Consider the following 11,160-nt stretch of genomic DNA (forward strand, 5'->3'; position numbering starts at 1 on the left):
AGACGTATCATCCAAATTAACTTGGTATCAGGGCTGAACGATACAAATGCACAAGTCACTTTTTTTATTGAGATTTAATACATCACGTTTAATGTTTTTGATTTTTTGAACAAGACGTCTCAAACGTATTAGAAAACTTGTCCAAGACGACTCGATATTGAGCCTGGACGAGATGAGACATGAAACCAAGTTTTAAAACCATGTTAGGAGTCCACTTTGTAGGCATCAAAAGTTAAACAGATCCTCATCGCTTTCTAAAATAACGAAAAGTCCCTAAATCAAAATTGGACCTTCAAGTCTAAATTGGGACTCATTAATTGGATGGACCTCATATAGTTTGAGTTTGAATTTTGGCAGATAAAACCCTTGATCCAACAAATCTCAAGTAACCCACATTAAGTATTCGGCCCATACACCCAACAAATAGGTTAGCTTATGGTTAAGTCTAAAATCCATTGGCATGAGTTATACCAATACCAAACAGTATTTAAATTAATTATGTAAAATCCATCTAAGAAAATGACATAATGGGAAATACTCTCCTATCATAAGTCTATAAATACCAAAATCTCCTTCATTTGAAGAGGATTGGATCTGGAGTATTTTTTCTTAGAAGACAGAAATTCTCCCTCTAAAGAAGAAGAATCTCTAAAGCCCTCCTCCAGAGACAAAGCAAAATTCTTCAAGAGACTTGGATTTCGATTAAAGTGAAGATCAAACATAAAGCCATTCTCCAGAAACCAAGAAATCATTCTCAACTGATAAAGCATGAAGCCCGGAGAAAAGAAAATCTATATAAATCTTTACATAAGATTAAGTGCAAACAAAATCACTATCAAAGAAATCTTCTTAGTCAATCACGTGCGAAGTCCGGAAAGAAGAAAGTTACACACATCATCTTTACCTTTTGTATTTAACTATTAATTAGAGAAAAATACTGAGATTTGTACTCTCATTTTCATCAAAATCAATAAAATTATTTACAATATTATTTCACGAATCTCGAGGTAGGTTTGTAAAATTTATTGTCAACACACTTAATTTAAAAAAATAACATGAGTTAATACCATTGAATCTCAAGGGAACTTGTCGATTATTTCAATTAGGATGCACAAATAAACACATAAAATTCATAAAAGAAAAGAGAGGAAGAATAGGCCTATTCTAGGAGAGAATGATACAATGTGTATCGATGGGTTCGTCGTAAAATTGAATTTGATGACTGCATCATGCAAGTAAATCCTGATCTTTAGAGAGTGGATCTGATATTTTCAATATATTACAAGGCTTTAATTTCTATAAAAGATATGGTATCTTGACCTAGTTTGGAAACGCATACAACTAAAATATTGACCCAATGAGTTCCCATCTAAAAGTCTCTTTCTCCCTCTCTCTCTCAAGACTAAATTTTAGTCTATATTTCCAATAACCAACTGCTCTACTTGTGTTTCTCTTTCTTTCAGTTTCCATTCATGGATTCTCTTCTTAAAATCAGAAAAACCCATTTCTATCTTCTTTACTTTCTCTTTATAACCCTCTTAATATCATCAAACAAAGCACAAGAAACAATAACAAGTACAGATCCATCTTTCTACTACAACCTATGTGCACCATCAACATGCAACAATCTCACACTAACCTACCCTTTCACCCTCCCTTCTCTCTGTCATCCATCACCTCTCCAACCCACATGTCCCAACAACCTCTCTCTCCTCCTCACTAGCCCTCGCTCTACCGACACCTTTCGTGTCCTTTACACCAATTTCTCCACCACCGCCACCACCACCAACTTCTTTGTTGCCTCCAATTCTCTCTTCAACCCCACCACCCCCAACACCCCATGCCTCCCTGTCTCCAATCCTAACTACGCCTCTGACGCTACAGTCTTCTCTCTACCCATTGAGTACACCCCTGGGACACACCTCAACTGCACCTCTCCTATCCCTTCTTCTTCCATCCAAGGTGTCGTGCCCGTCACTTGCCTTGGTTGTCCAGGTCAAGATGGTTCTAATGTTTGCTATTATGCGCCGGGGTTTGTTACTCACCCTAACTGTGAGACTTACCATGTGATCACTCTTGCCGGGTTTAATGTTAGTGGTGTGAAGGATCTTAGAGCGTTTCTACGGCTTGGATTTCAGCTTAGGTATGTCAAGCCTTTGGAGTGCCGTGGATGTGAGACATCTGGAGGTAGATGTGGGGCCACGCCTTCGTCTGGGTCGTTTGTTTGCTTTTGTCCCTCTAGTGTGCACCGTTTCAATTGCTCCGACGGTACGTATTGTATCATCACCACAAATAATTCTATTTATTTTAAATTAATTATTTTTTCAACGACTTTTCCAATTACACTTCATACGGATCCGTCAGATATTGAATCTCGAGGGAATTTCCTTCCAATTCCCACAATTCTGACGTGGAGGTGCGCAACCAATTATTATTATTATTAGTGTTACAAAAAAGTCAAATAAATCTCTTTTGTCCTAAAAATTCTCCAACATAAAGAAATAATACAGTCAAAAATGGCTGTCGCGTCTCGAGTCTCGATCGCTTCGTTAATTTTGGCCATTTGGGGTTTTTTAAGTAAAAGAAAACAAATATATTTAATAAGATTAATATGTATTTATTTGACTCGTCTGTGACATATGAGTTGAGTTTTAAAACAATGGGTTTAAAGAAGACAGATTTACTCAGCAAACGTTGCATTTTTTTTTTTTTTATTATGAAAAAACTCAGAACTCCGTGGGAACCGAACTTTATGATGTTTGTTACCCACCTAACCTTGCTTTATCAAGTTTGTTAACCAATAAATCTTGAATTGGAGATCCACATCCTAAAATTCAAATTTATAATTTTAATTTGCTACTTAATATAGCTTGGATTGGATCCTAATCACATCAATTTGTTGCATCAAAAATATGATTTGATGCATAAAAAAAAAGATTTTTTTTTAATTTTATTCTTTTGGATATGAGTTTTTCTATAAAATCAAGAATACTGTGATGTTGGATTACCAATTTGCTAATGTATGTAGGCCAACAACCCTTAGTAAGATTTAAAATCTTATTAAGATAGTCATGATTACCCAATCCACAAAGATTTGTTCAGGTAATAAAATTGATAAAGTAAAAGAGTTTTTATGATAAAATTAAAATAGATAGGTCTGATAAATCTTTTTTTAAAGAATTTGTTGTTGGGATCCCCTCCCCCTCATCAGCTTCAAATTTGAAAAGTAAAATTATAGTCTCAATTCTCAAATGATTTTTAAATCCTTTATATATATATATATATATATAGGGTCCCGTTCGGCACCCTAAGTTCTACCACACACTTTAGCAAACGCGTTTTGTCCTACTTGGGTTAGAAGTTTCGGAATGGGCTGATTTTTGGTGAAAATGATCTCTATGGTGAGGAGATCATCCTTACCAAAAATAAGCTCATTCCAAAACTTCTAACCCCATCAGAAATGATTTACAAAAAATGGACGGTCCACGATTTTTCAACTTGTAAACATGGGGCTAAACATTTCGGAATGGGCCGATTTTTGGGGAGGATGATCTTCTAATCATAGAGATCATCCTCACCAAAAATCAGCCCATTCCAAAACTTCTAACCCATGTAGGACAAAAAACGTTTGTTAAAGTGTGTGGTAAAACTTAGGGTGCTGAACATTTCCCATATATATATATATATATAGAGGGAGCAGTTCAACAGCCCTAAAGTTTGCCAAGTTTTATGCCAAACATTTTTTGTAAGTCACTTTTGATGGGATTAGAAGTTTTGGAATAGGCTGATTTTTTGTGAGGATGATCTCTACGGTGAAGAGATTATCCTCACAAAAAATCTGTTCATTTTGAAACTTCTAAGCGTAGTTTACAAGTTGAAGAATCGTGGACTGTTAAATTTTTGTAAATCACTTTTGATGGGGTTAGAAGTTTTGGAATAGGCTGATTTTTGGTGAGGATGATCCCCTCATCATAAAGATCATCCTCACAAAAAATCAGCTCATTCCAAAGCTTCTAACCCATATTTTGAAAAATGTTTGGCACCAAACTTGGCAAACTTTAAGGCTGTTGAACCGTCCCCATATATATATATATATATATACATGAAATCAAACAATATCCCACTATCGAAATTCACAATAATAATGACAAATACATCTCTCTAATACATGGTACACTTATTTAGTCTAGGGCCTAGGGTTTAAAACTGGTCGAGTTCGGCGAGATATGTTTCTACCTATATCCATATCTGAATTTTTAATTTTGGTCAAAATTCGGACCGGATCCTAGTAGCTCAAATCATATTTGATATATATATATATTTTGACTTTCATTAAACCCATATTCAGATCTGGATACGATCTAATCGAATAAATTATTTTGGATTGGATAATTTTAAATCATTATAAAGTAATTTATTAAAAAATATGACTTAAATGTGATTTGAACTCAAGACATCTCCCCTTTAAAAAAAAAGTTTTAATCACTATACTTAATATCCATTTGATGATGAATAATAGGCTAAAAAATATAAAAATATAACATACAAAATAATATATCATTCAGATATAGGTAGATATAGAGATGAATTTGTATCCAATCTATATCTGACTCGAGTCAAGGGACATCAATTCATATCTGACCATATTTTAATTCGGATATACTTAAAAAAATCAAATCCGTTAAAAAACGAATTTAGATCACTTGAATTTCGAATAAAATCCAACCCATTTTAAGTCCTATTAGGACCTCTAGACATGATTTTAGGACTCAAGACACGTTTGAGTTAATTCGATGAGTTGAAATGGACTTGGAAACACCAAGTGAATCGCTCGTTGACTTGTGGGAAAACCAAGTCGCCTCATCCAAGTTTTTGACGTGACCCACTCCAATTGTACAATTCCAATAAAAAAAAATTAAAACTAATTAATATATTGAGTGAGATCAGTCCGGTGGTTGATCCAACAAACTCTTAAATGCGTGTCGCATCAATTTAATTTGGGTTGAGATCCGTTGACTCGTAAGAATCCAATGCAAAATCCAGTGATTGAGATTTATCCTCGAGATCTCAATCGTTGGATTTTGCATTTAAAAGGTAAGGGTAGGAGTAAGAAAATTATGATTCTTTATTTATTTCTATAATATGGAACCTTAGGTATTAAGTAAGAATAATTAATTTGAGCTCTTTTCATAGTTGATTAGATCTTCCATAGTTGATGACTATGCTTTGTATCTATTTCAAGTCACCATTATTGTGCTTTATTATCTTAATGAAGGCCCCTTACTTTTATTTTGATCATAACATCATCTCCTACACCTTCTCGCCAATTAATGGGTCGATGTCATTGAGTTTTATGTAATTTGTTTAAAATATTTGATCAAAATGATTAGAAACCCCTTTATAATTTTTAACTCAATTACCAAGGATAGGTAAATTTTTATATATATTAATTTCTTGATTTTATTACAATGACAATTGATTGAATGGTTTATGATGATTATTTATATTATAAAACACAATCATTTATAATTTTGTGAGTTAAACCTCTCATCAAGTTATAGTGTTATGGGACCCATTTTATTGAGGAAAATTTGATATTTTAAAAAGAAAAAAAGAGTCGATTATAATTTTGATAATTGATGTCGGGAGAATTGTTTTCTAATTGGGAAACAAGGGAATTTTTAAGGGTTATCATCATTTACAAATATAAGGAATTTTTTTTGGCAGATTTACCAAAACATGCACAACTTTTCGTTTATTTACCAAAACGGTACATTATTCAAAATATTTCCGAAAACGGTAATTTTACCGTTTTCAAAATTAATTTTTTTTACCAAAACGGTAAAAACAGTAAAATGTATTTTTTTATACCGAAAATACCCTTTTTTATTTTTTGACTTAAATTACAAAAATAAAATTGATTTTGGTAAAAAAAAAAATTGTAAATACATATGATTGTTGGATTACCAAAAGAGAGTGAATATTTTAAGTTGGATTTTCATTTTTTTAAGGTTAAAATTATAAATACATATGTAAAACAAAAAAGGGTATTTTCGGTATAAAAAAATATATTTTACTGTTTTTACCGTTTTGGTAAAAAAAATTAATTTCGAAAACAGTAAAATTACCGTTTTCAGAAATATTTTGAATAGTGTACCGTTTTGGTAAATAATTTCAAAAACTCTACCGTTTTGGTAAATTATTCTTTTTTTTTTCTTTCTCTCAATCTCTTATCTGTGGACCTAGCCGAACGACGTAAATCTTGTGTTTCTTGATTCTTTTTTTTTTTTTTTTTTCATCATATACATCATTAGGTCTGGGAATCCATGCCTAAACATTGGATCATTTCAATCCTTACAATTAAATCTTTTGATTAATTAGGAATGATCGAGGACATATCAACATGGGTCAATGGAAGAGGCGGGGGATCTGGACTGTCCAAAGCAGTTGTAGCAGGTGAACATTTTAGACTTTAAATCATACATGAAAGTTGACAGATTTTTTTTATCCAATGTTAACGTAAATCTCGTCTTAGAATCATGTTTCCATCCCTTGGTGACCGTTTGATCATAAGAAGATGATGGCCTTTTTGGGTCCAATTTACAAATTATCATGGCCAAATTGTTGTGGCTCCACAGGAATGGAAATCTGTAATTAATTAGGATTTGATCATATAGTTAGGTAGTTATATAATTTATCTATTTAATGAAATCTTAGCGGAGAACAAAGTTTCTGGATAATTCAATTCATTTCAAACCTTTTCATTTTCAACCCAAAATAGTGATGGAGGAAACTTTCGATAAGCTGATTTCAAAAAGAGTTTTTATTGCCACACTAACTTATTTTCATATAACACACCAAACAATGAAATTAAGGAATTTTTTTTTTTTTTACTTGATTGACAGTGTCAAATGTATGACTGAGATAGGAGAATATTTTTAGACTCCAATCTCAGCTGTAGGTTTAATCTGTCAAATATTTTTGTTAGACTAGAATTTTCAAATTAAATAGTGCATCCCTTTTCATTCTTCTTCATCAATTTTGCTTTCTCTAAGCTTTAATCTAATAACAATCTTTCTTCACTAAATGCAGCAATTTCTGCTTCTGCTTCATTACTACTTCTAGTCCTCATTGTACTGGTGGTGATTTTCTTTGTTTTTCGACGAAAATCAAAGTTCTACCTGAACAAGGAAAGAATCTCAAACATATCCCCAAAAAGGTATTCTTATTCTCAAATAAAGAAGTTTACAAACAACTTCTCGACAAAGCTCGGAGAAGGAGGATATGGTAATGTATATAAAGGGACCATTCGTCGAAGAGGGGCTGAAGTAGAAGTAGCGATAAAGATATTGAAGAAATCAAAACAATCCGAGAAACAATTCATGAATGAAGTTGCGACAGTTGGGAGCGTTCACCATCACCACTTGTTATGTTTGTTGGGATATTGTGCTCAAGGTGATACCCGCGCACTAGTTTATGAGTTCATGGAGAAGGGGTCCTTAGATAAGTATATCTACGAAAAAAAGAAAGGAGAAGGAGAAGGAGAAGGAGAGGATAAAACAAATTTGAAATGGTTGAGTCCTAAACAAATGTACAATATAGCCTTAGAAACTGCAAGGGGAATATTGTACTTGCACCAAGGTTGTAGAAGTGTGATATTGCATTGTGACATTAAGCCTCACAATGTCTTGCTTGACTCTAATTTTTCTGCCAAAGTGGCAGATTTCGGGTTAGCAAAGATGATTGATAAGGATCAAAGTCATGTGTCCTTAACGACAGGTAGGGGAACACCAGGATACGCGGCACCAGAGATGTGGTTGAAGACATTAGGTTCAATTACAGAGAAGTCTGATGTGTATAGCTATGGGGTACTATTACTAGAGATGGTTGGGAGGAGGAAGAGCTATGATCCCAATGTATCCGATCGTACCCAAGTGTATTTCCCTGAATGGGTGTTTAACGAAATCGACAGGGGTGAAAAGGGTTATTTAAATGTTGAAATTGGAGGGATTGAAAGAGATGTGAAGGAAGAAGGAGATGAAGAAGTTTTAGAGAGGATGTCTTTGGTGGGTCTTTGGTGCATACAACACATACCTTCAAATAGGCCTTCTATGGATAGAGTTATGCAAATGTTGGAAGGAAATGTTGAGATTGGAATCCCCCCTCGTCCATTTCCACATAAGAACAGCAAAAGTACTCATGAGAGCTCCAGCCAAGATTCTTTGGTTTATTTCAGTGTTGCTAGTGGTAGTGGTAGTGAGCCCCTCGACGCTCGCTAATATGTGTAGGTGACTTGTAATTAAGATGTTGTAGATCATAGGCATTACATGTATCAGGTAATAAAAAGTGTTGGATTTTTTTTTTCTAATTAAAATTGTTTTAAATAAATAAGTATTTCAAAGTAATTTTGGTGGAGACTTAAACCCTCAACCTTTAGGGCATGTTTGATTGCATGGAAAGTCACTTTCCATGGATTTTGAAATCCATGGAAAATTACTTGTGGAAAATAGGTAGGGTTGGAAAATCAAATTCCATTGTTTGATTTCACTTGAATAAAATAATGAAAAAATATGAGAAAAAAGAAGAAGAGGAGAAGGAGGAAGAAGATGAGAGGAGGGGGAGAGGAAGAAGAAGATGACGAGGAAGAGGGAAGGGGGAGGATGTGGTGACGACGGCGACGGTGGCGGCGGTGAAACAGTGACGATAGCAATGGTGGCGGCGACGACGGAGGTAAGTGAGGAAGATGGGGGGAGAACGTGGTGGTGGTGGTGGCGGAAAAGGTGAGGGATGGAGAAGAAGGAGAAAAAGAAAAAGAAGAAGAGAGAGAGAAGATGGTTGGAGACGGAGCCGACGACAACGGCGATGGTAACGACGACAATGACAACGACGACGAGGTTAGTGTAATGGTGGTGGTGGTGGTGGTAGTGATGGTGGTAGGGAAGAATTGAGGATGGAAAATATGGGTGAATTTCATTTTCCCATCTATATGGGTGGGAAAGTGAAATCCATGATTTAGTGAACTTTTTGAATGGGGTGGAAAATGAATTTCCATTTCCATGTGCAATCAAACACTTGAAAAATGTCATTTTCCATGGAAATTTATTTTCCATCCTATTTTCCATGTGCAATCAAACATACCCTTATTGTATTTTGGTGGGTAACATTTGATAAGTGAATAAGAAAACAGAGAGAGCAAAAATCCTCCAAGTTCCTTAAATTAAATTAGGCATATATGTGATTCTGAATAGGTGGTTTGGACTACAATTGTTATTTGAGAAGAATGACAGAGATTTGGGCTTCATTGTATCCTGGAAGCGTTTATGTCCTAGACATTTGTTTTTTGTTGCACTCGAAGTGTACATTGGAAGGGGGCAAATTATGTTTTAAAGAAACTGATTTCTAATTGAGACTTGAAGTCCAATGAAGAATACAACATTCCAACTATTCGAGTTATTTCCAACAAAAAGTACTGAAGACCATCATGTAATGTCTTAGAATATAATTAAAGAAAATTATTTTTATTGAGAATTCTTGGATAATTTAAAATTCACTTTGATAGAAAACTTTGTGAAAATTGAAAATTTTGACTGGCCAAAGCCTACAAATTTTAGAAATTGAATTTCGACGGCTATGACAATCCATGGCCGTTGAAATTTTTGATGTTTCCCAATTCGACGGCTTAGATCCATCAAATTTCTTCCATCCTCCATTAATTTTATGGTTTCGATCTGTCTGGAAAAATATTTGACAATGAAAAATTCGACACCTTGATCCGTCAAATATAGGTTTTTTTTTCAGGTTGTGAAATATTTATAGAGGTTACATCATGCCAAGATATAGAAAGTAATCAAATATTAAGCTCCTACATTCCTAGTTAATATAAATTGTTCATATGATTTAAATATCCTCACCACCAATTTTTCTTATCGTAAAAGATATTAATTCATAATCTTCAATTTATGATGAGATATATTGATTATGATAGAGGTTTAAGCATGTTCACTGATGGAAAAAAAGCCAACCAAAAATCCACCAACATCATGAATTATGTATCCAACATTGAAGCAAATTCAAGGAAAACTTAAAAACACAATTTCAGAATTAGTTTGTTCTCCCATATAAAGCTTGAAACTTAGTAGTCTTATTCGTTTATCCTCAATGTAGATTGAAACTCTTTATCAAGTTTCCATTAACATCTCTGATTAATTCACCTCACCAAGATCTTTGGCACGTGCACCATCCACATTTAACTTTAATCAAGTGGTGAGCTCGTCACTTGGAAGCAATGAGTTCATTATAACTTTTAGCAAAAGTCAAGCAACAAGCTCATTGTTTTGAGAGAGATTCTATTGTCCGACCAACTTTTACTAATGCCACCCTAATATGTGTGTTAATTCTTTCGTGATTTACATATGCTTGTGGTGGGAAAAGCAAAACTTAGTGTGGCAATAGAACTCTCTTGTTTTTATTTCCAAGTGACAAGCTTGCTGTTGGTTGTTCTGACTCCAGAGCCTATTTTTAATGCAACAAACCACTTTTCTTTTTTCTTAAATGATTTTTTTTTTCCATCAAACTTGTGGATGCAATTTTTGCATCCACCTCAAGATCTCAATTTGAATTAAGATCCCACACCAATAAATCACCAAAATAATAGAAAAGATAAAGAACATAATGGAGTTTTATGTGGTTCGACTAAGGTATCTACATTCACGAGCTTGGGATCATTCCATTATATTTCATATCCAATATTACATGATTTTATTTAACCACATGGTCTCTCCCTAAATCCCTCCTTTCCTCTCTCAGTTTTCTGTTTCTCTTACTCTCTTTCTTCCCCCTTTTGTAATGGTCTAGGAAAAACTATACTTAGAAAAAAAATTTCTCCTTAGATTATAATTTCAATATTTATCCTCATCCAAGCATAATACTTATTTAAAGATGTACAATTCTTTTAAATTGGACTGTTTCCCTAACTAAATGGAGTTCTACCCAAACAATGTCACGTTTACATCTCAAAATTCTTATTAATTTGTACAAAATGAATGGTTGAGATGGGAGAAGATTTTAACTCTGGACAAAATCTTAATAATTCTATAATTTTTCATTCATGAAATCCTAAAATCCTGAAAATCAAAATGATTTACCAAAGTTGGATGTCAA

At 33.9% G+C, this 11,160-nt stretch overlaps 1 protein-coding gene across 1 annotated transcript; it reads left to right on the plus strand.

The window, feature by feature from the left end:
- Positions 1–1,387: 1,387 nt before the first annotated feature.
- LOC147406614 (LEAF RUST 10 DISEASE-RESISTANCE LOCUS RECEPTOR-LIKE PROTEIN KINASE-like 2.1) lies at positions 1,388–8,410 on the plus strand. The gene is made up of 3 exons (XM_086434746.1): positions 1,388–2,268; positions 6,382–6,456; positions 7,093–8,410. The coding sequence occupies exons 1-3, from the start codon at positions 1,473–1,475 to the stop codon at positions 8,277–8,279; spliced, it is 2,058 nt and encodes a 685-aa protein (XP_086290872.1). The 5' UTR covers positions 1,388–1,472; the 3' UTR covers positions 8,280–8,410.
- Positions 8,411–11,160: the final 2,750 nt, after the last annotated feature.

This window comes from Akebia trifoliata, chromosome 3 (assembly GCF_017979445.1).
Source record: "Akebia trifoliata isolate Shusen 1 chromosome 3, ASM1797944v1, whole genome shotgun sequence".
Classification (NCBI taxonomy): Eukaryota; Viridiplantae; Streptophyta; class Magnoliopsida; order Ranunculales; family Lardizabalaceae; genus Akebia; species Akebia trifoliata.